The 26,678-nt window shown below is 45.6% G+C and overlaps 1 protein-coding gene across 1 annotated transcript in view; it reads right to left on the reverse strand.

Annotated features, from left to right (window-relative positions):
- Foxo3 (forkhead box O3) overlaps positions 1 to 26,678 on the reverse strand; it is a 92,746-nt gene that overhangs the window by 13,361 nt on the left and 52,707 nt on the right. Inside the window, exon 3 of the mRNA XM_041654710.1 lies at positions 4,362 to 5,797. Coding sequence (XP_041510644.1) covers positions 4,397 to 5,797 — 1,401 coding nt within the window. The 3' untranslated portion in view covers positions 4,362 to 4,396. The remainder of the gene's footprint in view (positions 1 to 4,361; positions 5,798 to 26,678) is intronic.

Raw genomic sequence — 26,678 nt, forward strand, 5'->3', positions numbered from 1 at the left:
TCAAGCCTGTAGTCCCAGCACTCCAGGAGGAGAAGCAGGTGGATCCCGAGTTACCAGACCAACCTGATCTACAGAGCAAGTTCCAGGACAGCCAAGGGCTACACAGAGAAACCCTCTCTCAAAACAAAACAAAAACAAAACAAAACAAAAAAAGCAAACCAAAACAAGAAGAAAAAAAAAAGGAGCCAGTTTGGTTTCACCATGGATGACAGAGCAGCTTTTTAGAAAACCGAGAGGCAGAACTCTGTGTGCTGGGGTTGCTGTAACCACAGGGGACAGCAGGGTTCATTCTCCACACAGCACAGTACAATCTGTGTTCACATTCCCTCAAATGAAGTGATCAATATCAAGAAAGATGTAACATTGATAGCCACTATTACCTGTATTTTGTTAGAATTATCTCCCAACATAAACTTTAAAGACATGATAGAAATACAATAATCAAACATTAGTCAAACTGGCATCACAGATTTGCCTCTTTGGGCAAGCAGTCTAAACAGCAATCCTAAATTCTAATTCTACACACGTATACTGCCAGATCTTTCCAGTTCTGCCCCTCCCTCACTGTTCATCCCTGCGGGACTGCTTTACAGACTGGTTAGGTTTCAAGTTTAAGCCACGCATGTTACACACATTTAAAAGGCTCCGTTTCTGTTTCCCATTGACAGTCAGAAAACCAGTATCCTCAGACTTATCACTCACGTAGCTAACGACAGGAAAGGGAGCAATTCCTCCCATCTCTATCTAGCTTCCCCTAGTGGATGTTTTCCAGTTTTTTTAATCACAAAGTAGTTTACATATAAAACTACATTCTGAATTCTCCCCAGAGGGGTCTCCAAATACTAAAGGAAGAAGAATAGCAAAAGATCTTGTTAATTTGGAAGTCAATTTTAAGACAATGGTGAGATTTAAGCAGGTTTCTTGTGGAGAAGATGCTTGTCAGACTCCGATGAGAGCCCCCACGCCACCTTCTTGTGCACGTACATACGCCAAGTCCGCAAGCACCTGGGAGAGGCCGCTCTACCCACCCAGGAGCGGCACTCAGAACACAGCTGTGTTTCTTTGCAGAGCACTCAGGAGATGAAGGCTTTTCTCCAAGCCCTAAAACAAAAGCTACATGGGAGGCTCAAACTGTCCAGAGATTCCTGTCACAGAGGTTCTCCAGTAAGATGTCACCTGGCCAGAGCTGCTCCATTGGCCCAGCGGGGGCCACGTAACCTGGTGTGGGCGCACTGCACACCAGCCTGGAGAAGTAACAAAGCAGAGGCAAGCCAGGAAGAAGGGGGCTTGGGATGACTGATGGGGAAGTGAAGCTGAGAGCCTGCCTTTAGGCCTGCTTCCAAAATTCAAGAGAAACCTTTAAGAAAGTGGAAACAAACTTCAAAGTTAAAGAACAAAGCAAAAATCAACCCCCCAGTACTTACTGGGTCACACCATGCTCCTGATGATTGACAGAATTCTTTCTAAAACAGGATGGAAATTCTCTACCAGAAAAGCAGACTCCCCCCAAGTCCTTTCCCTTTACCCTCCCACTTAGGGTATTTCTTCTCTTGTCCTATGGACATCCCAAGATAGATGTTTTCAGGAGAACTGAGCAATTTTTTTTTCCTACGGTTTGTTTTGTTCTGTTTTTAGAAAGGGTCTTGCTATGTACATCCCATGCTGACTTCAAACTCTTGATCTTCCTCGCCTTAGCCTCTCCAGTGCTGGGCTCACCGGTGTGTGCACAGTTGTAGCCTTGCCTTTATTACTGAGTGAATAATGTGTGCAGGTGTGGGCATGTGCAAGTCAGAGAACAACTTTCAGGAGGTGGTTCTCTCCTTCTGTGGAGCTGGGGGCTCCAGCCCAGCTCCCAGCTAAGTCATATTGCCTGCCCTCACTTTATTTTTAACAGGGAAACAAAACAAAACAAAACCCTCAAATCTACCTCCCTTAAAATGTTCTAAAAAGCTAAATAACAACTTGAAGTCTCACTGGGGTATAAAGATGAAATGTGCTGTGTCCAAAAGAGAAATTTATCACTAATCAAAGTTCATCATATATTTAAATCTCCCTTAACAGATTTTCAGACAATTTTTTTTTTTTTTTTTTGGTTTTTCAAGACAGGGTCTTCTGTAGCTTTGGAGCTTGTCCTGGAACTAGCTCTGTAGACCAGGCTGGCCTCGAACTCACAGAGATCCACCTGCCTCTGCCTCTGCCTCCCGAGTACTGGGATTAAAGGCATGTGCCACCACTGCCCGGCTTTCAGACAATTTTTAATAAACACACACAGCATGCTATTCAACTAGAAGGGAAATCTACACTGGAAACAGACAAAAACTAAAAACACATTTTATAAACTCTTTCTAGTAAGCTAGGAAGTAACCTTCTTACAATGATGAGCAAATTAAACTTTATGTCTTCAGAAACCACAATCGCATTCTTCTTCAAGGAAGACAAACCATTTATTCTTTCAAAATCTGAATATCTACATTTCTAAAGTCCAGTTTAGGTCTGGCAGTCACGGGCTGGCAGTGTCCTTCCCCTTAGCTTCCATTGCAGTGTTCTTACCAGCTCGAGGCTATTAAATGACCATAGCAGATGGCTGGGTTTCTAGCAGGAGCCTGCTTGTGCCTGGGAAAACGGAGCCGCTTTAGACTCAGAAAGCTCCACGTCCCCCTTGACAGCTACCCGGGGAGGGCTTCAGTGAGCTCACCGTGGGAGACCCTTGTAATTCCTGCCCCAAGGAGGAGGGTTAACAAGACTGGGGTTGGGGATTTGAGCTTCTTTTCTCTTTTGTACCATTTGAAGGAGGTGCTAAGTAGCTTGCTGAGATTGAAATTTAAAAAAAGAAGACAGGGAGCTGAGGATACAGAGCCCTTTAACACTGGGCACAAGCCAGTTGGCAGAAAGAGCCAGATGCCCCTCCCTAATCCAGGAGAAGAGCTCCCAGGAAAGTCTGTCCATTATTCACACTCTGGCCCAGTCTAGCGGTCCTTTGTTTTTTTTTTTTTTTTAAACCATTTACAAACACTAAGAACTATTATGGATCTATGGACTATGGATTAACTCTATGACCTGAGCAAAGTGATTAGGCCCTGTGGCTCCCTGCCTGCTCACTTGTCAGTCAGCATGCTCGCCGCCTGCACCGAGCACAACACTTCAACCTGGAGCAGTTCCACAATCACACTCTGCTGTGCGGTCCATTCTGGAGGCAGCCCTGTGGAATAGCAGGCCCCTATCTTCCTTGTCTAAACTGGGAGAGTGAGGCTCAGGAGCTAAGCAACAAGTCCATCAATGTAGACTGGGCTGGACCCTCATTGGCTTCATGATACAGCCTGGGCTAGCTTCAAATGCGCTCCGCCCTTCTCTGCTTCCCAAGGGCTGGGACTGCAGGTGTGTCCCACCTGCCCAAGTCCACCGCTTTTCTCCTAGTCACAGAGCCTGCTGCTTCTATTACAACAGCATTAAGACACGGCCATTTAAGGGAAACGGTCATACTCCTCCCTGTGAGGTGTGACCTAAGGACACACCGTGAACGCTCTCATGTGCATCCATGCAGTGAGTGGGCTGCGTAACAGACAGACACTTGCCATGAATGAGACGGGGCTCCAGATGCGAGCCCCGATAGACACCTGCTCAACAAAGTCGTCTGAGCCACGGGGACATCTTATCTGTGTACGCTGCAGCATGTGCTTTGTGGTAACCTGTATCTCTGTTAACAACATTAAAAATTGTAGACAGTCAATGCTGATGAGAACTAAGTGAGTGTCAAATACGGCGAACAACATAAAAATAACCTGAAAAAAATGAAATAATGAAGAGTTGCCACTATCCACAACTATGTCATCCAGAACCTGATATCACGTATAGGTTCAGAAACAGAGATGCATAAAATACCCCTATAAAAACATGTATTTTCAACCTAATTTGCTTTTTGAAATGATTTAATTCTGAGCAATAATGAAGTCTTGCACTGTGAAGACTGATCTAACAGATCCAGCTCCATATGCCGCCGAGGCCACAAACACCTACAGTTAATCGGCAGTCATGCGAAACATGACTTTTCTAGGGCATGAAGAACCATCACGCAAAAGAAAACGCTGAAGCTGGACTGGAGTTTTTCTAAGAAACTCCCTGAACTGGTATGTTTCATCTTGACCTATGACGTACGCATCTCCCTTCCTGACCTCTCATCCCTCCACCCACGGAGGGAGGGAGCTCTGAAGGCAGAGGATATAGAGTGAACTCTTTGACTGTGCGGTTGTTCTTTAACAGAGGACAGCTGTGTGCCCTGTCTAGCCTGCAGTTAAGACAGCTGACGTCACGGCTGCCCTTGCCACCCCCACCTGCTGCTCTTATGCATGGCACTGGGCACTGACCTGCTTTGCCCACTTCCCCTTTTCTCAGTGATCCTTCAGCCTGGCACCCAGCTCTGAGATGAGGCCTGCTTAGCACCAGTGAAGTTCCCCACGTTCAAACCAACAACGCTCTGTGTGGAGATGAGGGAGTCAAAGTTAAAATCCAACCCATCGGCGTCCATGAGTTCACTACGGATAATGGACTCCATGTCACATTCCAAGCTCCCATTGAACATGTCCAGGTCCAAGTCACTGGGGAACTTATCATGGCCCATGACAGGAAGGTTTGCATTAGCCGAGTACAGTGAGGAGCCTGAGAGAGAGTCCGAGAGGGTTTGCATAGACTGGCTGACGTGAGACGGCTGCTGGTGTTTGGCTGACCCGAGGCTGCTGGAGTCACTCAAGCCCAGGTTGCTGACAGAACTTGACAAGGCACGGCTGCCACCAAGAGCGCCCTGGGTTTGGTGCTGGTGGTGGAGCAAGTTCTGATTGACCAAACTCCCCTGGCTAGGCTGGGCAGCAAAGGACATCATCGGGTCATTGCGAAGCATCACATTCCGGCGGGCGTTCTGGGCAGACACAGCAGTGCTGGCCTGAGACATCAAGGGGTCTGACTGGGTCATCATGACATCGCTGTGGCTGAGTGAGTCCGAAGTGAGCAGGTCTTGGAGTGTCTGGTTGCCATAGTGTGACATGGAAGAAAAGGTGGCTGCCTTGTTCTCTTGGATGGTCTGCATGGGTGACTGGCGCAAGGAGTTCAGAGACGAGGGCCCGAACACGGTGCTGTTGAAGGAGCTGGTGGGGGAACCTAGGCCAGAGCTCTTAGCGGTGTACGGGAAGCTGGAGCTCCGCTGCATAAGCCCCCCAGGAGGTGACTGCTGGGATGGTGGGAGCGCGATGTTATCGAGCAGGTCATCCATGAGGTTGTCAGCCAGCCCATCGTTCAGATTCATGGTGCCTGCCATGTCAGTCAGCCGCGGGAGCTCCACAGTACACGGCTTGCTCACAGAGGGTGACAGGCTGGCAGAGTTGCTGTAGAGCATGGGGGAGAGTGGAGCATCGTCGTCCTGGACATCATCCAACTCTGTGCTTGCCAGGATGGGCGACAGGCGGCCACTAACTGTGCTGGCGTTCGAATTGGTTCGTGAGCGGAAGTCTGTCCACGCATCCAGCTCATCGCTGCTGCGGGATGTGGGGCTGCCGGGCCACTTGGAGAGCTGGGAAGGGCTGTCGTCTGTTGACTCTGGGGCAGCCTGCAGGGCCGCCTTCTTCTTGGCTGCTCGGCCACGGCTCTTGGTGTACTTGTTGCTGTTGTCCATAGAGACAGCCCGTCGGCGGGGGGCCTTCCCACTCTTCCCCCCATCAGGGTTGATGATCCACCAGGAGCTCTTGCCGGTCCCCTCATTCTGAACCCGCATGAATCGGCTGTGCAGTGACAGGTTGTGCCGGATAGAGTTCTGTAGAGAGAGAAGGCAAAACGCAAAGTGTGAGCCAGGATGGTTCAGTCTAAAACAGACATCCAAAAAAAGATTCTTTAAAAAACCATCATTTTGGGGGGAATAGGAGGGCATCACGTATGTGCGCAGACATCAGAGGACACCTGTGGAGCATGTTCTTTCCTTCCTCCACGTGAGCACTTAGGTCGTCAGGTTTAACAGGAAAAGTTTTACCCACTAAGCAATCTTGCCAGGTCAGCTTCAATTTTATAGGCCAGCATTTTTATTTTTTTTAAATAGCAAACATCTCTGTGACTTGGAACAAAACGCCAGGTTAAACAGGAAGCTTCAGGCTGGGAAGGCAGGGACACTGGAAACACAGGAGCTCCCTGACACTGCTTTTCCAAATTCCCAAATTTTGTTGCACTTTCTGTAATTATGTATTTTTTTTTCCTTTTCTTTTCTGGAGTCGGTGTTTCTCCGTTTAGTCATGGCTGTCCCAATAACTAGCTCTGTAAACCAGGCTGGCCTCGAGCTCGGAGATCTGCCTGCCTCTGCCTCCGCCAGAGTAATGGAATTAAAGGCGTGTGCTATCATGCCCAGCCTGTAATTATATTTCCCATTACTATAGTTCACACTGATAATTTATTACCACGCCACTCCCTCTCCATACTTTGCAATAAACCCCCAGCTCTCCGAGAAACAAGTCACCTTGGTGGCTATTCTGTTCTCTGACAGTCCTCGGCGCCACAAGAACAGGGCCTTCCTTCTTAAACACTGCTATCAGAGTGTGAAATTTTACTTGTCCCCTCTAGGGTCCATCCTGCCACAATTTCACAATTCACTGTATAACTTCTGCAGCTATGGAAAGGGCAGCGCGGGTTTTCAGGGACCACGAAGGAGTAAGTCTCTCATCTGGAAGAATTTACACCATTTAGACATTCTGCACCCTCAGGAACTGCATGAAAGGGGGAAGAGTAGTCTGCTGCGGAGAAATCTGACAGACGCTGTGTCAGCTGGGTGGCCAGGGCTACAGCAGCAGGGCCTAGCACATTGCTAGTGTACATCTTAGATAAAATGTACCGAAAAGGACAGCCTCTCCAAAACCTAAACCCCAGACTAATCATAAGGAAAACGTGAATCCCACTTAATGGACAATTACAAAAGCCAGTTTAGTACTCCCAGCATCATCGCAGCCAAGGGGAGACAAGGGAATGGAGTGAAGAACTTCCTCTTGGCTTAGTGGATACACCCAGTTGTCAAGGATAATCAGGCTCAGCCATATCTCTGTCACTGGCCGACCACGTGATCTCAAACAAATCATTTTATCTGTCTGCAACAACAGCAGGTGGCCATCTTCATCATGGCTGTGATAACATCCAGCCAGCCCTCCCTCCCTGGATGACGTAACCATGATAGATGATAGTGCACTTCAGACACCAGTCACGCCATGCAGGCAGGCTTTTACTCCTCTTATGAAGTGCAGGCCCATAGTGAAGGGTGTTTAGAGCCTAGGAAAGCCCACTCGAGTCTGTAAAATGCCTTATGTGCATGCAGTCGGAAAAAGAGTTGACGGTTTTCCCCACATCTGGAATAGCACCTGCCGGCCAGATGAGCTTTTACTGGAACGTTAAAGACGAAAGACATTGCCTAATACTGCATATTAAATATGAACAATTCTAAAAGTCACATTTAAAAAGAATTGGCAACTATCAACTGTATTTATGTAGAAGAAACAAATACATGTGTTCTACCAGATTGTTTTTAAAACACAGAAAGTCAACAGGATTTTGTCATAAGTAAATAACTCAAAATACACACGATTTCTAATGTACATTCCTGCAGTTCATGCTGGGCAAAGAACACCAGCAATTATGGTCATGGCTGCCATTTCCACAACTGCATCAAGATGGGTACGGTAACAGGCAGCACCTTCAGGGCCCAGTGAGGCAGGTGTTGCCCGAGAGACTACATACCCTGCTCTTTTCACATTCAATTTTTTTAAAAAGAGTAATGGCATGTGTACTAATGGTTCAGAAATTTTATTTCTTTGAAGCCGGATACTTTATGAAGTGGGTAACACTCCTGACGTGCACTTGCAGAGAGCAGGGCAGTCCCTCTTTCTGAGTACATGGGTAATTCAATGCATTCAATAAAAGCATCAACACAAACTTCAGGGTGAAAAGAGAGCTGGTCCTGAGGCTTTAGGGGCGCAACGCAGACATTCCCCTAACTCTTCCAACCTGTTAGCCTCTTTTGCTGTAAATTCTGGGAAGAGTTCACATGAACACAAAATGTTTACAGAAATAAGCAATCTTGGATAGTCAGTGATCCTCTATAATAGGAGACGATATTTGTTAAATGTCTTTTACTGTTACCAATTCTAAAACCTACCAAAAGGCCAATGAAACATTTTATGGATTTTCTGATAGCCGTCTATGACTCTAACGCCTAATGACGTATATGTATAATTTGCTGCAATCACAAGTGGCTGAAATTAGAGGTATCAAACTTCTGGAAGGGCCTGAAGCCTGGCTGGGAAGGCCAGCACCACAGGGTGACAGAGCAGGGATGGGTCATGAAGACTGGTCCCTAATTACAAAGTGGTGATCTGAAGGCCTACCAGATCAGAGCACTGCTGGCTTAGAGTTAGTTACTGCCTCCAATCCTCACCACAGGGCCGAGGCAGTGTAGCAGTGCCCCAATTTTGCACATGAAGGCTCAGCCTCTGAGATATGAACTATTAGAGCCCACTAGCCAGTGCGCAGAAACCAAAACTGGAAGCAGGTTTGTCAACCTACTTGCAAAAATGTAATGCCTTTTCCATGGCCTTTCACGGGCCGACCAGAAGGTTAATGGTAAGTCACCCTTAAATGTGCCTGTGCCAGCCATTCAAGAAAAGCACCCAAAACAACTCTGCTTGGAGAAAAAAGATTTTATTTATGAAATACTTTGAAATTTAGAGGCCTCTCCCTAATCTTTGTAAAAAAGCATTTATTTGGTTGTTCTGGAGTCCCCTTCCTGAGGAGAGTATGTAGTTCCTACACAAAGCCCACCTCAGTTAGAGCTGGCTTTAGTGGCCAGTCTTCACTGGGCTCTCAGTTTAGAGGGTTACTAATGGCAGAATACATTCCCTGAGGCTCATTATCTAAGTGCCCAGGCAGGTTTTTCCAGCTACTTTATTACTAAGACAACACAAACAAAACTGGGCCACACCGCCCAGATAGGCCAATCCCAGCAGCTTCTCTCCCTTGCAGTCTGGCCACCTTCCATTTATAAAATCTATAATCTGAAGGAGCACACCAACAAAAGCCAATAAATGCAGTTCACCTGTCCATTACTGTTCAAATGCCCTTGCCCTGCCGGCTGGACGCTACAGATGTTATTTTCCTCAGAGTTCAGAAGTCTGATTAGCTTTCCACCTCAGTTTTATTGAAACAAGAAAGATTAAAAAAAAAAAAGGAAAGAAAGAAACAAACAAACAAACAAAAACGGCTGGGTAAAAGCATCAGGGCCAAGATTTTTTTTTCTTACATCTTCCTTGGTAACAAAGGTGAAAACCTCAGTTCTGTAAGATTTCCCACCCCATTAAAAATACCCTACTGTGTAGGAGCAGTGGGCGCACACCTTTAATCCCTGTACTCAGGAGGCAGAGGCCCGCAAATCTCAAAAATTCAAAGCCAGCCTAGTCTATAGAGTGTTCCAGGACAGCCAGGGCTACGCAGAGGAAGACTGTCTTGATAAAACAAAAGAAAACACCCAAACCCAAATCACACCACCACCACCAAACTATGGTTTTCCATTAATTTATGTATCCTTATAAGAAATAATTTCAATTTCTAAGGTTTTACATTAGTGTAGAGAATGGTAGCTGAAAATAATGAATAAATGTCTTGATAAAACTCGAGTTCTCTCAAGTATGATTTTTCTAATCCTACTTCCATATATAATGAGGTACACTATGAAGTTCACTTGGCCAGAAAACTAGGGATATGTTTTCCTTGGTCATCCCATCACCACATTGACCAAAGAAGCCCAGAAGTAACCTCACACCAAAACCTTGTGAGCATCTCCAGTTACTGCAAGATAAAGCTTCTGATGAATTAAAAGAATGCCATAAGTATCCCTAGAAGAAACTGCTGCTTCATGGGCAAAGACGCCAGCTCTCCCTCAGTTTGAACACTGAGATTTATAAAACCTTAAGAGATGTCTATAGTTTGGGAGCAAAGCTAAGAATAACAGCCATCTCATTTTGTGCCAACCTTCATGTCTATGAAATAGCTTACACTGAACAGGCCTACTAGACCTACTAGTAGGTCAAACCCCTACTAGATGTAGTTAACTAGTCATCGAGCTGGCAAACCAGGTCCCTTGATTGTGGCTGCAATTAGTGGCATAATGTTCCAGAGGTGTGTGGAGGAGGCAACCTGTTGGGATTGGCATTTCACAGTCGTGCTGACTGCACTATGTGGGCTACTGCCTAAAGATCCCTGGGCCCGGCCTACCTAAAAGACATTAGCACAAGATGACTGCATTGAGTAGAATCTGATCATTATTCTCTTGATACAATGAACAGTTTTCTGTTGCTCACTGCTGATGCTAAGGTGTCCATGACCCTTAAATATAAGCTAAACCATTAGAAGACAGGTGGACTCAAAACAGAATGGGAGCAAGAAGCAGCCTAGCGCTGCGGAGTATCTACCACTCACAGAGTGGGCGGGTAAAACAGCAAGCGAGGAAAGGCAGTCGCGGAGGAAGACAGCGATGCTGAGACAGGCCCCAGTGCTCCGAGCTCAGCCGGTCTTGCCTGCAGTCTGAACCTCAGCTGCCCCTGTGGAGAAGCCAGGATCAGAGGTACTCGCCCTTCCTCCAGGATCCTTGTGAGGATTACAGGAAGCTCAGCACGCAACACTCCTCATGCCAAGCACTGCTCTCAACAACTGACAGAAGCCACACACAGAACCTTAGCTTACTATTTACGTGTGCTTTAAGTCAAAACGGGACACGGTGGCGTCCTCCAAGAAAGAGTTACAAACCCTATACAGACTTTTAACAGTTGTTAAGGTGTTGTGCCAGTAACTGGACATTTCTTAACTGCGACTACTCTGCCTCTGCTTCGGCTCCTTCCACACCATGTTTACCTTGTGGAGACTCTACTAACCCAGACACCAGCTGCATGTGCTTCCCCTGGAACACAGAGAGGGCTTGTCTGGAAGCAACATGTGGTATCAATTTATTTTTCTCAGCAACAATGAAGGGAAATCTACTTGCTTTAAAAATAAAAAGGTTGTGTAATTTAACTCTTAAAAGCCCTACTTTTTCGCAAAGAAGACAGTTCCTCCTCCCTCTCTCCCTTTTCTGGGTTGCATACAGAGAAAAAGAACGTGTTACAGTTGTCAACTCAGGAGCCCACTGCTCTTTAGGAGCAAATGGCTGGTTTCCAGAAGTGCTCATCTGCCCCTCGTGTGGAGCATGTGTTTTGTCTCAGGGCTTGTCTTGCGGGAGCTGACGATCTAGAACAAACTTGTTCACTGTCTGGATTCCAATGCTTGCTCCTGGTGAGCCACGTGTGACTAAAGTTGCAAGGGCAGTTCATTGCTAATGGCGAGTCACTGAGGGCCACAACAGAGCAGCAGGGTCAGCTACAGGACAAGGTGCCTGGGAAGTGCCCATGGCTGGGCTGAGTGGGCCTCTCAAAGGTAGTTTCGGACAAGACTCTTGGTCTCACTCAGTAGCAACTCTCCACTCTGGCTGCCTATTCGACTCTCCCAAGGAGACCTTCCTCACCCAAGGCCCAGAGCTCTGATTCAGAAGTTGTGGTGAGGCCTGGACATTCTATTCCCCACCCCCACCCCCAGCTATCCCACTTTGTAATCAGGACCAAGACACTGAAACTTCCCCTTTTAGCATTTCACTGACTGATTTAGCCTCCCGGTGCCCGCCCGGGTCTGGTAACAGTGCAGTGAGCTCCTTGGTGTCCAAGTTTCCAAGACCAAGCTCCGGGCAAGAACCAAGGTCAGAGAGTAAAGGCTGGTTAAGGTAATTATTTGAAAACCAAGGTCCAGATCAGCTCTCTGTTACAAGACTGGGTATGGGGAAGGATCTTCGGTCTCATTCTGTGTGGACAGCTTCCCTTCTGCCCAGCACCTGGCAGCAAGCAGAGGGAAGCCCCGGACTGTCGCAGCCACTGCTGGGGAGCACCCTTCAGCTGACTACTCTCCAGGTTCTGTCTATGGGGACATGATGAGGAAAAGCAGACCCAAGTCTCAGGGAATAAACCTCAAGTGTGGTACCAGGCCTGAAAATAGAAAACTATTATTTCATATGTACTCTCTATAGTGGCCAAAAAAAATAGGCCTTTCGGCTTGATAAAGACGTAAATAAACCTTCATTAGAAGGGTTGTGCAATCAACTCTGATGTGTAAGACAAGTATGCCTGTTTTTGCTCTTGCTCTTGTCTAACTAAAAGTCTTACAAGTTTAAGCCATTCAAGGACCTTAAAAAACAAAGATGTTCTAAAATAAATATTGTTGGGAACTTGGCCGAAGGATTGTATTTCCAGCTAGAAACAAGATTTCCCGTTCAATTTGCTGACAGTAATTCTCTCCCCACAGCTGTCCTCTGGAAACAGTCTAAGTCTTCGTGCAGTGGGCCAGTGACAGGAGGACTAGAACAGCCGTCCAATGAGAAGAAGCACAGCCCATTTCCACTCTCCACACCCCCAGGCCTTTCAGGTGAAGGGCTGGCTGGAGAAGTGAGCCCTCCATGGACTTGTGGAGAGCTGGCACAGTGTGGGTGAGTTTCTAGTGTAGATTCCATTTTAATATCAAAATAGTATACATTACTTTTTCACTGAGCAATTGTCTTTTCAAGCTATTCCACAGCTGTTTCTGCTCTTGGAGGGCAAGAGGGAACATTCCATTCCTCCCAGCCAAACTTGCACTTCCGGCACACACAGAACCCTGGCAGCCTTGCAACCACTGCCCACACCCACTCCCTGCATTACCCTCCCCGCCCCCAAGGCCTCCTACTTCCCACTCCACAGTCCAAGCCCCTGATGTAGGAAGCAGCTCCAGGTACACATAGCCTGTAAGTCCCCACAAAGTAGGTGAAGCGGCAGCATTGGTCAACTCTTCTCTTCCATGCGCCTCTCCCCTGAGATTTTCACACTGTCTCGCTCTCCCATGAGGGACGTGATAAATACAAGCTGCTGAAATTCCCCTTCAAAACCACACTTATCTAGTCATATAAAATCAGTGTGTCAAAGACTGTAAAGTCAAAGAATTACAGAACATTCCTGAAATTTATTTTGCAATGTACAACAAAATAATTTTATCAACCCAATCTTTATCTGAGATTTGAAAAAGAAGGCTACATCCTTTTCCAGTTTGGAAACCTATTTCATATAGAAACAGAGGGAAATGGGCATTAGAAATACACACCCAGGATGCGGGAAAATGTCAGAACATCTAGAATCACTTTCATTACGTTAGGTAAGCAGTCAGAACAGGAAGCTTGATATAAAGGGGCAATGGGGAAAATGTGGGGCTGGGAAACAGGAGCCATAACTCTATAGCAAAGGAAAAGGCAGACAAAACCATAGGCCACACCTAAATTCAACGAGCCCGTAAGTGGTGACAGGGCTGAGGCAAATTCAGACCTCCGGGCCTTGAGGCATAAAGGTTATGCCACCCAGAAACACAACATAGGGTCAGTGTGTAGATACCCACACCAGCTGAAGGAATAAAGTACAGGGTGTAGGAAACAGATAAAGCCTAAGACAGGCAGACAGACAGACACTCACGCACGCACATACCCTGATACAGGGCCTGGTTTATAGTGAGTGCTCAAAACACCCCCCCTTAATTACTGCACTAGTGGGAAGGGAGCCGGATGAGAGGTGACAATGACAAGGCCAGGGCCTCCCAGGGGCTATGAGTAAGTTTCCACTAGCAAGGCTGAAGCAGCACTTAGGCTGCTTCCAGTTCACAAGTCCCAGCCAGGGTATGTAGACATGGAGATGCATTCAAACATAGACTGAAGGTTCTACTGAAGGGATGGAAACACAGCAGAATGACGGTGTGTAGCCTGTCATCTACACACGGATCAAGGCCTTGGCGGATGGCAGCTGAGATCCACCTGGGATAAGAGCTCTTTTCGTCTATCTTGGGAGGCTATGGGGCCTTCACTCCTCAGAGGCACTCACTCGAAGTCACAGATAACGAACCACAGTTCCAAGACTGCTCCAAGCAACACCCTGGGAATTCAGCACAGTGTCTATTTCACCTGCAATCTGCAGGAAATGAAGTGTCTGTTGAGTACCAGGACGGCCGCCCTGGGCCTGGCCAATCTCATCTCGCTTTCTCTCGGCCACACACAGGAAGCAGAGCTGTAGAAAGGTTGGCCGCCACAAGCCCAGCCTGCTAGCTGCCTCCAAAGCTCTTCTACCACGTGTTTTCTCAAATTAAGTTCCCAAGCCAGCTGAGGAGCGACCAAGGAACTTGAAGAACGAACACTTTTCATGTTTGGGAGCTTCTGTGCTGAAAACTAGCCCCTGACCGAGTCAAGGCAGTGCTACCTGGCTGTCCTTGGGAGGCCTTAAACCAGGTCCTCAAAGACCTGGCACCGTGCCACAGATCCTCAAGCAGACACCCCAGGCAAATGTCTGCTGGTACCCTGGACTAAACAGGGACTCCACTTTAGACTATTTAAAACATGTAATTAGCCTATTATTAAGCCAGAAAAGGATCAGCCTGCTTTAAAATTACGTGAATCTGAAAATATGATGGCCTTTGCCTGCCAAGTGACAACAGTCAGGACACTTCTGTTTAACCTTAACCGAAAACTCCAGGAGAAAACTCCATTAGTGTTACAAATAGAACTGCTCCCCCTTTGGCATCAAAACCTGCAGCAACAGAAACCACTGGCAGCGCAAGCATAACAAAGGAATCTGTGGAGGTGTTGTGGGTGGGATCAACCTGACAGCCCAACAGTGGCAATCCCGGGAGACTGACTTCTGCTCAAGTTCACAATCACCCCCTTCCCGTGAAACATCACATAAACACAACTGTTTCCAGCTCTTTGGATGCTACAACTCAGAAAACCTGTTCTCTATTGTCTTGTTATTTCAAGAATAACATGTGTTTTCAGTAGCTCTGAAGCAGACGCCAGTGCGTAGGCACAATCAAACAGTGGCACGCACTGGAAGACTGGGGAGGGAGAAGACACCTTTCTGAGCTAAAGGAAAAAGTTTGGGCAAGTACTCACACAGCAGACAAGTGTGTGCATCTGGAAACAGGAGATCTTTCAAGTGTCTGTGTTAATTATTCTAACACCATGAGTCAAGGTTAAAGAAGCCATGAAAGGAAACCAGCACCACACACCAAAGCAGCTAATGTTGGCAACTGCGAACAAAAAGCTGCTGACTTTTCCTCCGTAGGAACGAACTGAACAACGATGTCCGCCCTGCGGAGGCTCAGGCCAACAGACCCCAGTCTCTACACAACACTAAAGCTCAGCGACCTGGAGCCTCTGGGGAGCGGCCTCCCCTGCTGTCTCTCCAGACACCGTCTACACTACAGCCTCACCTGAGTGTGCAGCTACCCAACACTGTATACAAGGTTTCACAGCATGCAAAAGCGGCTGACAACCAACACAATATATCACTAAATATTGAAATGAAATAATTAATGATTCCAGGACACTGGCTGGGTACCAATTATACCGACAGATGAGCACTAGACAGCTCCAAAATCCACATAAAATGACCCAATGAGAAAAGGGTACTTCCAAAGACTAAACAAGCACACACTAACATTTCAGTTTCTGGAAGCTTCTACTGGTCTGCTCATTCATACTTAAAATCTAGAATGTATAATATCAGATCACTCCCTGAGCTATGACGAGCTAAGGAGGTTGAATCCGCACAGGCTAAATCAGCTTCTCTAAAGACTACATACAACAGGAATGTGTTATTTCAGTATCAATACACACTACATTCTAAGCCACTTCACATACTGCACAGTAAACCTGAAACTCCTAAAGCAAAATCAGTAGTAGTGTAATACCAATTGCCCAAAGGAACCCAAAGGGAAACCAGGACAGTCATACGAGAATCTATGAGAGCTAAACATGATCCTGTACACCGTTCTCTAGGATCTACCTGGCTAAGTACAGTTCTCACCCCTCACCAAGGAAATGTCTCTTTGGGACAGATGAAGTCCCTGACAAAAAACCACAACCAATCAAAATGCGGAGTTGTAAAGCCCAGGCCCAAATGACAGATCTCCTGCACTCAAGGTTCAGGGATCACTACAGAAGAGGTGGCAGAAAGACTCTAAGAGCCAGCAGAACGAGGAGTTTGCTATGATACTATGTCAGGCACTACACCCATCAAGTCTCGCCAAGATGGCTGCCTAAACATGAACTGAATGTGGCAGGGGAAGCCCACTAGGCTGCAACTATACACAAAGAACTACAGGCAGCTGAGGAATACTGAGAGCAGGAATAGTCTTCTCCAGAAAAGGGCAGACCGAATGATTATCTAATATCAAACGGTCAGCCTTGAAAACATATATACACATGTAACATTATACAGACTGGGCGGGTTGTATTTATGTATTTAGGAATTTAGTACCCCACAAGCACACGAGCATACACATAGGCAACACAACTGTTTAAAAAGACACTATGGATGGGGGATACATGGGAAGGTTTAGAGGGAGGAAATGGAGGGGGAATGATGTAATTACAATCTCAAAAAATATTTTCTTTTTAAAGAAAGGTAAACACGTAGTGTGAATGGAAAATTCCTGTGACCGGGTTCTTCCTTGAAAGACTGAAGGGATTTAGGAAGCTTTTCTCAGATCCTGCCAGTTACTGAACATGAAATAAGAGTCCAAGACAAGAGGACAGATCACAGGAGCTGTGGAATGGATTCACGGCTCAGTCAGCATGTCTTCCAGTTCACCAGGGTTCACTGGTCCCACACATGGGCTGACACCGGAGACCCCTGGACATACAACTGCCATGGTAGAATCTAACTTGGCAGCTCAGCCGGAAGAGTCTTCAGCCTCCTTAAAGCCCATCATTTGGGTCACCTGACTTTCCAGCTCTTTCTGGGTCACCTGGCATTCCGGCTCTTTCTGGTGAGGTTGCTCACTTGCTAATGGGAAATGCATTGAACTCATAGTCCAACCAAATCCTGGGTCTTAAGATTTTAACAAATTACTGCATGTATGGAAAGGTAAGGTTAATCCCTTTACATCAAAAACAAAGGAAGAAAAACACTCAGGAATAGATACTGCCAAGGTGTTTTTGGGCTCCATGGTATTTCTTCAAGCAATGCACTTTCAGCTCTGAGGCATCATGTGAAACAGTATCACCCCACAGTATTAGCTATTTCTGCAGAAACAAGTCCATCAGGTTCTCCTAAACAGCTAAGACCTTGAAGTACATATGTGTCTTCCCAAGTAAGAAAGATAACCAAGCCCTGGTAATAGTAATTTGTGGACAGAAAGATGCAAGGGTACCAACCTCTTAAAAATGTAACAACCTAGTCTAGAAGATCCAATGTTGTCCTCCCGCCGCTCCCCAGTTGTCTTGTCTCTGCAAGGACTCTGTTCTGGATCATCACCCAAGGAAACAGCTTGAAAGATGACTGAGTGGGTCTCCTTCAATAGCTTATTGCCTATGACAAAAGCCTTAGGAACTCTACCTCAGGGTTTCTGGACAGCCTACCAAATGTGTAGCCATTAATTTGAGCCTGTTGGTTTTAGCAGCACCCTGTACTCCTCCTGTCCCCACTAGGGAAACAAGGCACAAAGAGGGAACTGGTGCAAAACACACTGTTGCCAGGCAGTAACCACAGCACTTGGGGAGCTAAAGCAGAAGGACCAGGAGTTCATGGCTAGGCTGGGTTATGTAATGGATTCCAGAGCAGCCACAGCTATAAGCAACATCCCATCTAGTAGGGTAGACAAAGGAGAGCGTCTGCTGCTGCTGCTCCTGCTGCTGCAGGAATGGGAGTTCCTGAGACTCTGATTCCAGAGGTTTATGGATGAGAAAGCCCCACCTGAGGTTCCTGCAGTTCTCGATAGCCCACTATTTCAAATAATAAACTACTTGCAGATGCTTAACTGCAAGAGATGGCACCGGACAGAACGTTTCCAGCCAGCTTTCCTCTCTACCTTTTCATGAAGCAAAATCCCAATAATCAGATGCAGAAGGAGACAGCCATGGCTCAAGTACTTTGTGATCCTCTAGCCTGGCTCTCCTGAGGACACTTCAGGCTCTGTGACAGTAAGTTATGAATAAAGGGCAGGAGAAAGAGAAGAATCCTCAGATACCATCCTGTTGCTGCACTTAACCCACACTGCTCACCAGCTCAGTTGGCTGCTGCTCAATGCTGTAGTCCTCTGTACAGACACACCAGTGGAATTCACTCCTTACCTTCCTATCCACTACAGGACACGGAGCAGTCCACCAGTATCCCCTGCTACGGGACACGGAGCAGCCCACCCATGTTCCCTGCTACAGGACATGGGAGCAGCCCACCCTTGTCCGGAACACTGGGCATTCCATCTCAGGGAAATTCTCACCCTCCTTAGTCATTGTTCTATTGCTATGAAGAGACACCATGATCAAAGCAACTCTTTTAAAGGAAAGCATTTAGCTGGGGCTGGCTTAGTTTCAGAGGGTTAGTCCATTATCATCATGGCAGGAAGCATGGCAGTGCACATGGTGCTGATCAGGAGGCTGAGAGAGAGAGACTCTGGGCTTGGCATGGGCTTTTGAAACCTCAAAGCCACTCCCAGTACACATTTCCTCCAACAAGGCCACACCTTTTTGCCCTTCTAAAACCTTCTAATCCTTTCAAATACTACCATTTCCAGTGACTAAGCATTCAAGTAAATGAGCTTATGGGACCTCTTCTTATTTAAACCACCACATCACCCCAACATTTACCAAGTTTCTGTAGGGTCCCCATGTCCATCCTGGAGCACTGGCCATTCTGAAGGGAATCTTTTATTCTTGATTTGTCCGTGGGCTGCTCTAGAATTAACACCCACCTTTCCCTCAGGTGCGGTGACCAGTTCCTAGGACATGTCATGAATGTGAAATCCTAGGACTCCCTTCTCCCTCCACATCATTCCATCTCCCATAAAATTCCTTTTCATTCCTCTGATAGAATTTAGCAGTCTGGGATCTAAAGAAAAATGCATGAGGAAGTTTCTATAAACTGATAACAAACACATGTAATATACAGTATACACTCAACTGCAAGTTTCTAAAGATCATTTTCTAGCATAGTAACTATGAACCAGGAGCCTTTGCTACACAGAGAAAAACCTCATGAAAACTGTTCACTGAAGCCAGACGTGTTCTGGTTCAAGAAAACTGGTGTTTTCTCTCCCCTTCCCTTTCCTCCTGAATAGCCTACTTCCACTTGGCAAATGGAAGAGTGCATTTACTATAGTGATTGCTCGCATCTGCTTGTCCAATGCCTCTGGAATGACACTGGATTGCTGCCAGATAGCCAAATAATGTGCTCTTGGAGAAATAATTATCAACTAAAATGCCATAAAATGGGCCAGTACTTGCAGTCCACTTGTACTATGAGATATTTTGGCACCAAGTACAAGCTTCCTTTGGTTACTCCTTACATCAATCAGAAAATTACTTTAATTTGCTGTGATGCTATTTGTGGACATGCATGGAAAAGGAGAAACTAGGCTTAGCCCACTGGACTTCAGCAGCAGGTCAGAGCACAGCATTCCAGACACAATAGCATCCAGAGAGCAGCCTAGGCTGGGTGGAAAAGGCTGCAGATGAAGAATAACCAGTAACTACACAAAAGGTTGCAGACAGAGAAAACCCAGCAACTACAAGCAAGCCATCAAATTTTAGTGCTTCTAGCCTAGGTAACTACCAAAAGAATGTGGCAACAGCACCAAATTAAACCACAACGGGGTAAAGAGCTTTCATTCCATTTCTATGTTTATATGAGATATAAAAATTGGGGGGGGATATCATTTGAATTTTTATGGAAAGCTATGGCTTTTCTACATCCTACTTGCAAACTCTTTTACATGGTACTATGGGAGCAGGGGAGATAGGCTCAGTCTAGTAGAGTGCCATTACCCAATCATGAATAATCCCTCAGTTTGATCCTCAGCACCCATGTAAAACCTGGGTGCTACAATGCAGGGGAGATGGAGACAGGAAGCCCTGGACCTCACTAGCAAGTTACATGTCCAATGGGAGATCTTGTCTCAAAAATTAGGTGGTAACAAAAAAACAAAAACAAAACCAAAAACATCTAACATAGACCATTGGCCTCTAAACACTTAGTATGTACATGCATACTTACAAGCCATTCTCCTGCTTCAAGCCAACCACACAATCCAAATACAGTGAAAGAAGTGTTTTTAGTTAAGACTGTGAATTTTCTGATAACTAATAAAGAGAGCACTGGATTGGATGATGAGAGGTTAAGTGGGTGCAAATCCTTTGGGGGACCATTTTATCAGAAATATTGAAAATAAAACAATGGCTTTCCGTAGAACAGACCACTCTATTCTCCTTGATGAAGTGGGATGCTCCTCTGTATGCTGTGAATATACATTTTTTATTACCATTGGCTAATAAATAAGCTACTTTGGCCTATGGCAGGGCAGAATATAGTCAGGTGGAAAAGTCAAACTGAATACAGGGAGACACCAGAGAAGGAAGATGTTGAGGTAACAAGCCTCAAGCCTCCGGGTATAAAATAACAGAAACGGGTTAAGTTGTAAGAGCTAGTTAATAAGCCTGAGCTAATAGGCCAAACAGTTTATAAATAATATTAAGCCTCAGAGTGGTTATTAGGGAACTGGTAGGCAGAAAAGAAACCTCCAGTTACACCCTTTCTTTACTAACAGAATGTTGATTCCATGCTGGGCCCAGAGACATCTTGCTTTCCAGCTTTCTCTGAAGTGAGATGTAACCATCTAGCTGAATTCTAGATGTGGAAGAGTCTGTGGAACTTGTCAAGAAGGAAGTAGAAGAGTCAACTTGTCCCACAGTCAAGTCCCCTTTGACCTACATATCTTCCTCTTTTTGACCTGTATTTATATGGCCATAAGGAGGAAGCCACTTGCTGAGATGGAAGGGCACTATATAAAGAGTTTCCAATCACTTCTTATTTTTTCAGATGGGATTTGGTTGTGTTGCCCAGGCAGGTTCAAGTGAGTCTTTTGCCTCAGCCTTCTGAGTAGCTGAAACTGAAGCTATGTTCTACCACTTCCAATCTAAACTAACCTTTCGTGTAAGAGGAATTCACTACTATAGTGGGGTAGTCTGGGGCTACAGAGAGCTCAGGAATGAGTACTGCTGTGTGAGCATCAGGTCTTGTAAGAAGACAGTTGTTGGACACACTCTCCTATAATGCTGGTGCAGAAGGCAGAGGCGGGACCTCTAGGACCCACTGGTCAGCTTGCCTAACCTAACTGGTGAGTCCCAGCTCTCTGATGAGAGCCTGAGTCTCAAAAACAAAAGGATAATTCCTGAAGAATGACATCTAATGACTCCACATGCATGAACACATACAAAATAAAACGAAAAAACAAAAGTACATGCGCAAACCTAATCCTAACTGACAGGCCTAGCAACTCCACTCTTAGGAGTTAATCATACTGACATACTTCTTCACGTGATATACATATATATAATTTCTCTGTGCATATTCTCTTGCAAAGACATTACATTAATAAAATAGTTAATTATAAAAGCCTAAGTGTTTAACAGTGATTGGAGGTTTGTGTTCACATTAAGATAACACAACAGAGACACCGAGTAGAAAAGGCCTTTCTGGCCGAACTCCCACCTACACACCAGGCACATTCACAGCTCAGTTGACGGCTTGGTAGTGAAGAGTACTTGTTGCTCTTGCAGAAGACCCTGGCTTGGTTCCCAATACCCACATGCTACTCCTTAAACTCCAGCTCCAGGGGATCAAGTGCCCTCCATAGGCACCAGGTACACACACACACACACACACACACACACACACACGCAAAACACATAAAAATTTAAGTAAACAAACTTAAAAATGAACAAAAGTGGCCTTGAAGAGATAATTGCGTACGTGCTGAACACTGTCATCTCCCAATGATACAAGCAGAAGGATAGGCTGTAATCCTAGAGGTGGCCCAAGCTCCACAAGTTCTGACAGGGAAGCCACTAAGACAGACTTGGCATATCTGGAGGTCACAGGCAGGGATACAAACAAAAGGCAAACAGGAACCAACACAATGGTGACTGGCTTCTTATGAGCTCTGCTAATCCAGCAGTCTCCCTGGCTTCATGCCAAGCGAAGCACAGTTAGTTGTTCGGCATGCTGGAGACTGGGCACTGGCTTTGGGGGGATCTCAAAGCTCCGAAACAAAACAAGTGACATCAGTAAACTAAGGACCTGGTCCAGTCCATTCTCCCTGTGGCCAGCTGAATTTATATTAAATCTGGAAAGGCCAAGCTGGCTAGGGAATGAAGAACTTATTGTTTATAAAATAGCATTGCAAGAATGAGCTAAAACTGGTCGTACAGTGTGGAATTGTGCTGTGGAATAAAAACCTGGAATGGAGCAGAATTCCTAGACCATTACTAGAGAGACTGCCAAAATATTGGGGGAAATGAGAATCTGTTTTGTTTTGAGACAGGGTCTCACTGTGTAGCCTTGGTACCCAATGTTGACCAGGCTGGTCTAGAACTCATACAGATTAAAGGCATGCACCACCATACCATGCATGGAAAGAGAATCTAAAAAAATCTGTTGACATCATTATGACTTGGTGTCTTTGGATTCAGAAGGGAAAGGACACACAGTTCTTTTTAAAAATCTTTTTACTATGAATATATTTATTTTCTGTGTTATGGGTGTTTTGCTTGCATTTGCCTGGTGCCTGCAGAGTCAGAACTGGAGTTGCAGACAGTAGAGAACCTGGATGTAAGGATGGGGATTGAACCCAGGTCTTCTGCAAGAGGAGTCAGTCCTCTTAACCACTGACTTCTCCCTTCAGCCCCGATGAAGAGGTTCAGAAAGCTAGGAAACAGGTGCTTGTTAGACACTGTAAACTTCACTTTCTCTCTGGATTCTTCTCACCCAGAAAGAACTGTCTGCCCATTCTCCGCCCTCAACCGAACTGTGCCTCTAAATGAACTTACAATAAAAGTTGCCATCACTCAGTTTTTCCCCCATGTCTCATTACTGCATTATTAACTATTTTATTGAGGAAGAAACTGTGGCACACAGGAATGACATTGTTCCCCCAAGGTCAAATGGCTAATAAAAAGAGCAACCTGTTGAGCCTGGGTGTATTTGTTCCAAGGCCCACACAGCAATGTAGAAGAAGGGACCACTCCAGTGGTACATAAAAAAGCCACAGGTTTCTTGGTAGTCAAAATTCCCTTATGTGATAAAATTGAGTGACCTAGTGAGATGGAAGGCTGTCTACAGTCTGCTCTGCCCAGCTGCTTCTCAGATCTATGACATTCAGTTTTTCCTCTTAAGAGGCTGCCACCAAATTGACTCCCCTGTAAGAAAAGCAAAAAATAGCACAAAGATATGGACAAAAGCCATTCATTAGCCTAATCTCTCCCCTCAACAGCCATTTAAAACTGGAAACAGAGAAAGGATCATGTTCTTAATGTCTGAGAAAAGAAAGAGCAACACGTGACTGTCCTCTACGTGAGAGTGTGGTGCTCTGTATCAAAGAGTGCATTGTGCCCGTGCACAAAAGGGGCCAAGTTAGAGTGATGTAAGTGTGTGACCTTCGGCAGCTAATGCAGCACTTGTTGCCCTAATAATTTTTATTACAGTAGAAATTGGTTTTTATAGAAAAAATGGAATATCTTTCCTTTTAAACAAAACCCAGTTTGCTCAGCATCTCCTACACTCTATATATCTTAAGTACTACCTTGTTTACAGTAAACAATATTTTTTACAAATCAGCTAATAAGACAAATTGCTAATTCCTCTTCTCTCTCCCCATCTCTCGCACTTGAGCTGGTTTCTTACAAAGTCGGCTCAGGATTATTCGCTGTGATCCCTCGTTTTACTTCTGTCTCCCAACACTAATAAACAGCATGGTGACGACTTGCTTCTTCCGTCAGCTTTGTGCGCACAGAACACACAGACCACGGTCAGTCTGAACTGCAGCAGTGAACACCGTGCTCAGCGGACACCGAGGAATTCCCCCCACCCCTCCCCTTGTTTAAACACCCGGCTGATGACCTCGAGAGACCATTCTCCCTTCTTGTGGGCAGAGGTGATTCCCAGGGGACGCTAACTGGGTAGGGAAGAAACGCAAGGAAAAAGCTCTACACACACTAAACATACCTTTTCAAGTGTTTCAAACTACTTTAATAAAGCACCCACCCACAACCAATTTAAAATTCCAGCTTCATTCCTGGTAAGATGTGGAATCCTTCTCCAGATCATTACTTCCAAAGAAAACCCATGAGGTGTCCTGTTCCCCAGGACGCTCAAGTTCCCTGCCTGCCTGAAGCTATCTGCTTAGAAGGCTGTCAGAACAGGACATCAGGGCTGGAGAGTGAGAACGGTAGCTAGTTCAGCAGAGGTCCCCTCGCTCCTGCTTAGCCCCCGAGCCACTGCCCCACTCTATCTCGCTGTCCCTCTGTCAGGCTGCCCCGCAAGGCAGCTAGGACTACAGCTTGTCTTTGTATCCCGAGTGCGCAGCACTGGGTCGAAGAGTTCAGCGTTCGGGAATATTTGTTACTTTTGTTTTAAGTAAACCAAGGAGCTTTTTCCTCCTGCGATACAATGGGTGACACACTGCACTTGGGATTGAAAGGCTGAACTTGAATGTAATCAGGCTTCCAGAGTTCATTTCCAGTTTCAGGAAATTCAGGTGAGAGAGGAACATGATACCACAAGGAAACAGATACATCCAGAATGTGGGGCACTCTGCGGGACATCTTACCTGGTTTCTGAAACTAGTCAGCGATGTGTCAAAGAAGGGGGAGCTGTTCTTGATTAGAAGACCTACAATATCCCACAACAAAACTAGCCGTTGAGTCATCCTTTGTCTTTAAACAGTTGTGATTTAAAAGTTTTTAGAGCATTTCTAGGCCAGGTACAATGGTACAGGCCTTTTATCCCAGCACTTGGGAGGCAGAGAGAGGTCAATCTCTGAGTCTGAGGCCAACCTAGTCTAATGACTTCCAGGATAGCCACAGCTACATAGTGAGACCGTCTCAAAAACACAAAACAACAAAAAATTATATTACTTCTTGAGACAGGGTCTCACTGTCTAGTCCTGGCTATCCTGGAAGTCACTATGTATGCCACAGACCATGCTGGCCTTGAACTCAGAGATCCACCTGCCTCTGCTTCCTGCACGCTGGACTAAAGGCACATGATACCACACCTAGCCCAAATTTGACATTTTAAAAAAATTATACATTAAGTACTAAATTATACCAATAAAAAAAGTAACTATGGCCAGTTATGTAATGGCAATGTAGCCATTAAAAAATACAACCATGTTTTTTCAAGGTGTTCATATAGAGGGTAAAGTAATTTGGCTAATGTTTACTTTAAAATCCCCAATAAGGCTAAAACAACAAGAGGTGGGGGATTAAAGCCCACAGGACAAACTCTTGACAGCTGTTTGAGTTTACATTCTGTTTGAATGTTTCAAGGAATGTGAGAAATACTCATACAGAGGCAAGTGCACTCTTTCAAAGCTGACCACACACTCTTTTTATCAGTGGGGTAGATTAAGATCAGCAAGGAGCTCATACCATGACACCTTGCTTCTGAGACCTGGCAACCACAGAGCCAGTCAGAGGCCGAGTTAGCACTGGGAGAAGGGTGCACTGCTAAAAAAGAAAAGTCACTACAAAATGACACAGCATTTGCTTCAAGGCCTGCTCACTAGAGAAACGATAAAAATCTAACTTTCTTTTCTGTCTCTACTACAAATTTTTCACAAGGACGCGCCATTTTACACAATGTCAGGTAAACAGTGACTCCATCAGGCAGGGCTCTACTCTTCAAAAGCCATTGCTATTTCTTCTGCTGAAGTCTGGCAGGAAAGACAGCAATTAGACCCTAGTCCCTCAGGCAAGCCTAAAAGAGAAATGCTGTAGCAACAGCAAAGGGGACCCTGCAGGATAAGAGGGTCAGGAAGGTTCTTTACTCTAGGCAGAGCTCCAGGCTTTGCAGGCTGATTATCTGAATTCTTCTTAAAGACAAGTACTACTTACTTTTTTTTTTAAAGCCTGAGGAAACCACATAAAAGGGCTGGCTTCTCACACACCTTTCGCCTTTTGTCGGGGTGGGGGAAAATGCTTCCTTTAAAAGATTTTAAAATAAACATTACAAAAGTAGAAAAATCGGAGACTAAGGCTATCCCATCTTCATGTTAATCAGGGTGTGCTCGTTCCTAAGTCTCTTCTGTCCTCTGCGACCCACTGCTGAAACAAAACTCCAAACTGCATATGGTTTGTGGGGTTTGGCATTTGTAGGTCAGAAGTGGAAAACCCTTTAAGGTCCTAAAGAAAGCAATATTCTACCCTAGCCAGCCACAGCCCAAATGGATGGGCATGAGTAACCCCAGCCTTCTAGAAGGCAAATGTTTAGAAAATGTTGAAGGCTCATGACACTAAACTAGGATCCAGATTACTTAAAGGAAGTCACACTATCTATTATAATTTTAGTAAGAATGCCATTAAAATGTCTAAATCAGACATGGTGGTACATGGTGCATACCTGTAATTCTACCACTAAGGAGTTAGAGGCAGAAGGATTGAAAATTTAAGGGTCAACTTGATGAGATCCTGTAACCAACCAACCAACCAACCAGTGTGTGTGTGTGTGTGTGTGTGTGTGTGTGTGTGT

This window comes from Microtus oregoni, unplaced genomic scaffold (genome assembly GCF_018167655.1).
Source record: "Microtus oregoni isolate MIOR12 unplaced genomic scaffold, Mior012 000006F_ref0000085, whole genome shotgun sequence".
Classification (NCBI taxonomy): domain Eukaryota; kingdom Metazoa; phylum Chordata; class Mammalia; order Rodentia; family Cricetidae; genus Microtus; species Microtus oregoni.